At 31.6% G+C, this 2,648-nt stretch overlaps 1 protein-coding gene across 1 annotated transcript; it reads right to left on the bottom strand.

The window, feature by feature from the left end:
- Positions 1 to 210: 210 nt before the first annotated feature.
- CBG26684 lies at positions 211 to 1,930 on the bottom strand (the record flags this gene model as incomplete). The annotated part of the gene is made up of 4 exons (XM_045241067.1): positions 211 to 252; positions 1,026 to 1,119; positions 1,195 to 1,275; positions 1,857 to 1,930. The coding sequence occupies 4 exons, from the start codon at positions 1,928 to 1,930 to the stop codon at positions 211 to 213; spliced, it is 291 nt and encodes a 96-aa protein (XP_045100676.1).
- Between the last annotated feature and the right edge of the window lie 718 nt (positions 1,931 to 2,648).

The following is a 2,648-nucleotide window of genomic DNA, read 5'->3' as shown; positions in this document are numbered from 1 at the left end:
GACCCCCTCGCCTGAACCCAAGTGAGCAAACCAAATCAAAAAAAATCTACAGTAACTAGAAGGAAAAAAATAAATCTAGCTGACGAAAAAAAAGAAAAAAAAATGAAAAAAAAATGATCTAGACGATTCGGAAAAATTTGGAATTTTTTGAAAATTTCAGATTTTCCGATTTTCAGGAATCCAAGATTTCGAAATTGGGATTACTCAGCTTCAACTGAAATTCCATTTTTCTGAAAATCCTTCTTCAAAATGCTCTTCTGCTCATCGCTCCTCATTTCAAGGTCCTCAATGGATTTTTCGAGTCTGAAAATGATTTTTTCTTGAATTTCAAAATGGAAAATTTTGGAATTAAAAAAAAAAACTTTTTTGCAAATTTCCAAATAAAACTCACCGAGCAATTTCTTTATCGTGCTCCTTGGCTTGAAGCTCAAAAATTGTTGCAGAAAATGACGAAATTTGGCTGAAAATTGGAAAAATTCAGAAGTTGAAATAATTTTAGAAATTCTGAAAATTCTAAAATTTCAGAAATTCTAAAATTCGAAAATTCGAAAATTCGAAAATTCGAAAATTCGAAAATTCAAAAATTCGAAAATTCAAAAATTCTAAAATTCAGAAATTCTAAAATTCAGAAATTCAGAAATTCAAAAATTCAGAAATTCCAGAAAATTCTAAAATTCCAGAAAATTCTAAAATTCCAGAAAATTCTAAAATTCCAGAAAATTCTAAAATTCCAGAAAATTCTAAAACTCCAGAAAATTCTAAAATTCCAGAAAACTCCAGAAAATTCTAAAATTCCAGAAAGTTCTAAAATTCTAAAATTCGAAAATTCGAAAATTTCAAAATTCGAAAATTCTAAAATTCTAAAATTCCAAAATCCCACCTGCTCTGCCTTTCGTGTGTCAAAATTTGCTGCTCCAGGTTTTCGTTCATTTTCATTATGCTGAAAATTTAGAATGCAATTCAAAAACGTCTGCGGACATCTGGACGTCCGGACACATGAATTTCCATTTGTCCAGATGTCCTACAGTAACCCACTTTTCATACTGCTCCCTTAATGTTGCATTTCCACGGAGGAATTCCTGGGAATTGTTATCGTAGAAACTGATGTTAGTGACGAACCTAGAAAAAACAGGAAAATTGTGCTACAGTAATCCCGAAATTTTCAGAAAATTCAGAAATTGAGAATAAACTCACCCATCATTCTTGCAATTCCATCTTTCAATTTCTTCTTGTATCTTCTTTTTGGGCACCGGTTTTCGTGGAGTTGAGAGTTCGCTGAAAAAGAATGGGATTACAATAGTCATAAGGGTTACTGTAGTTTGAAAGATTGTTGTAACACAACCGGTTACTGTACGTTGAAGGTTTTTTGTAGTTTTGAAAGGATTACTGTAACTTGTTTGAAGGATTTCCTTAACTTGGTAGATAACAGTATAGGATTACTGCAATATCAAAGATTAATGTAATCTTAACGTACTTTGACTTTAAAAGTTTGGGATTACTGTACTTATGACAAATCACTAACTTGCTTGAATGATTACTTTAACTTCAGAGATTACCGTGAAGTGTTACCGAAGGGATACTGTAGTGATAATGGAAGTATTGTAGTTAGATAAAAAATTACTGTTTTCATGAAGGATTACGGTAACACGCTTGAAAGGTTTCCTTGGCATGAGGAATTATCGTAAAGATTAACTTTAAGAGTTACTATAGTTTAGAGTACCGTAGTCTTAAGGGCTTACTATAGTAATGAAAAATTACAATAACTTGCTTCAAGGATTTTCTTGACTTAAGAGATTATCATGAAGGATTATTGTAAATAGAAAAATATACTACAGTCCCAAAAAAGATTACTGTACCTCTCCAGTTGTCTCAATCTCTCAATTTCTCGATCGAATGCCTGAATGGATCCAGCCAATTCCTTCATACCCATTTCGATTGGTCCGATTTCTCTGATTTTTTCTCCCAATTGAACAAACTCATTTCTCGTCGAATTGTATAAATGTCGAATGTCCATACACGATTGACAAACTCGTTTTTCTCCACTTTGCTGGGACTCTCCATTTTCTCCATTTCCAGCATTTCGAGAATTCCCATTTTTCTTGGCATTTAATGCGAAATTTGCCAAAATTTCAGCCACTTCTGCTTCCACATTGATGGTGTTTTTTGATGTTGGAGAGTCTGCAAATTTCAGAGAATTTTGGATTTTTCTCTGAAAATTCTGAAAATCAAAAAATCAAACTTACCAGAATTTTTAAGCTGATTCAGTGGTCGCTTCTCGAATGCTCCTCCTAGCATCAGTCCCTGAAAATTTGAAAATTTTAAAAGTTCAGAAATTCAGAAATTCAGAAATTCAGAAATTCAGAAATTCAGAAATTCAGAAATTCAGAAATTCAGAAATTCAGAAATTCAGAAATTCAGAAATTCAGAAATTCAGAAATTCAGAAATTCAGAAATTCAGAAATTCAGAAATTCAGAAATTCAGAAATTCAGAAATTCAGAAATTCAGAAATTCAGAAATTCAGAAATTCAGAAATTCAGAAATTCAGAAATTCAGAAATTCAGAAATTCAGAAATTCAGAAATTCAGAAATTCAGAACTTCAGAAATTCAGAAATTCAGAAATTCAAAAATTCAGAAATTCAGAAATTC

This window comes from Caenorhabditis briggsae (genome assembly GCF_000004555.2).
Source record: "Caenorhabditis briggsae AF16 supercontig from assembly CB4, cb25.NA_096, whole genome shotgun sequence".
Lineage (NCBI taxonomy): Eukaryota > Metazoa > Nematoda > Chromadorea > Rhabditida > Rhabditidae > Caenorhabditis > Caenorhabditis briggsae.
The sequence above is the reverse complement of the archived record's forward strand: the minus strand, read 5'-3'. Positions and strand labels throughout refer to the sequence as shown.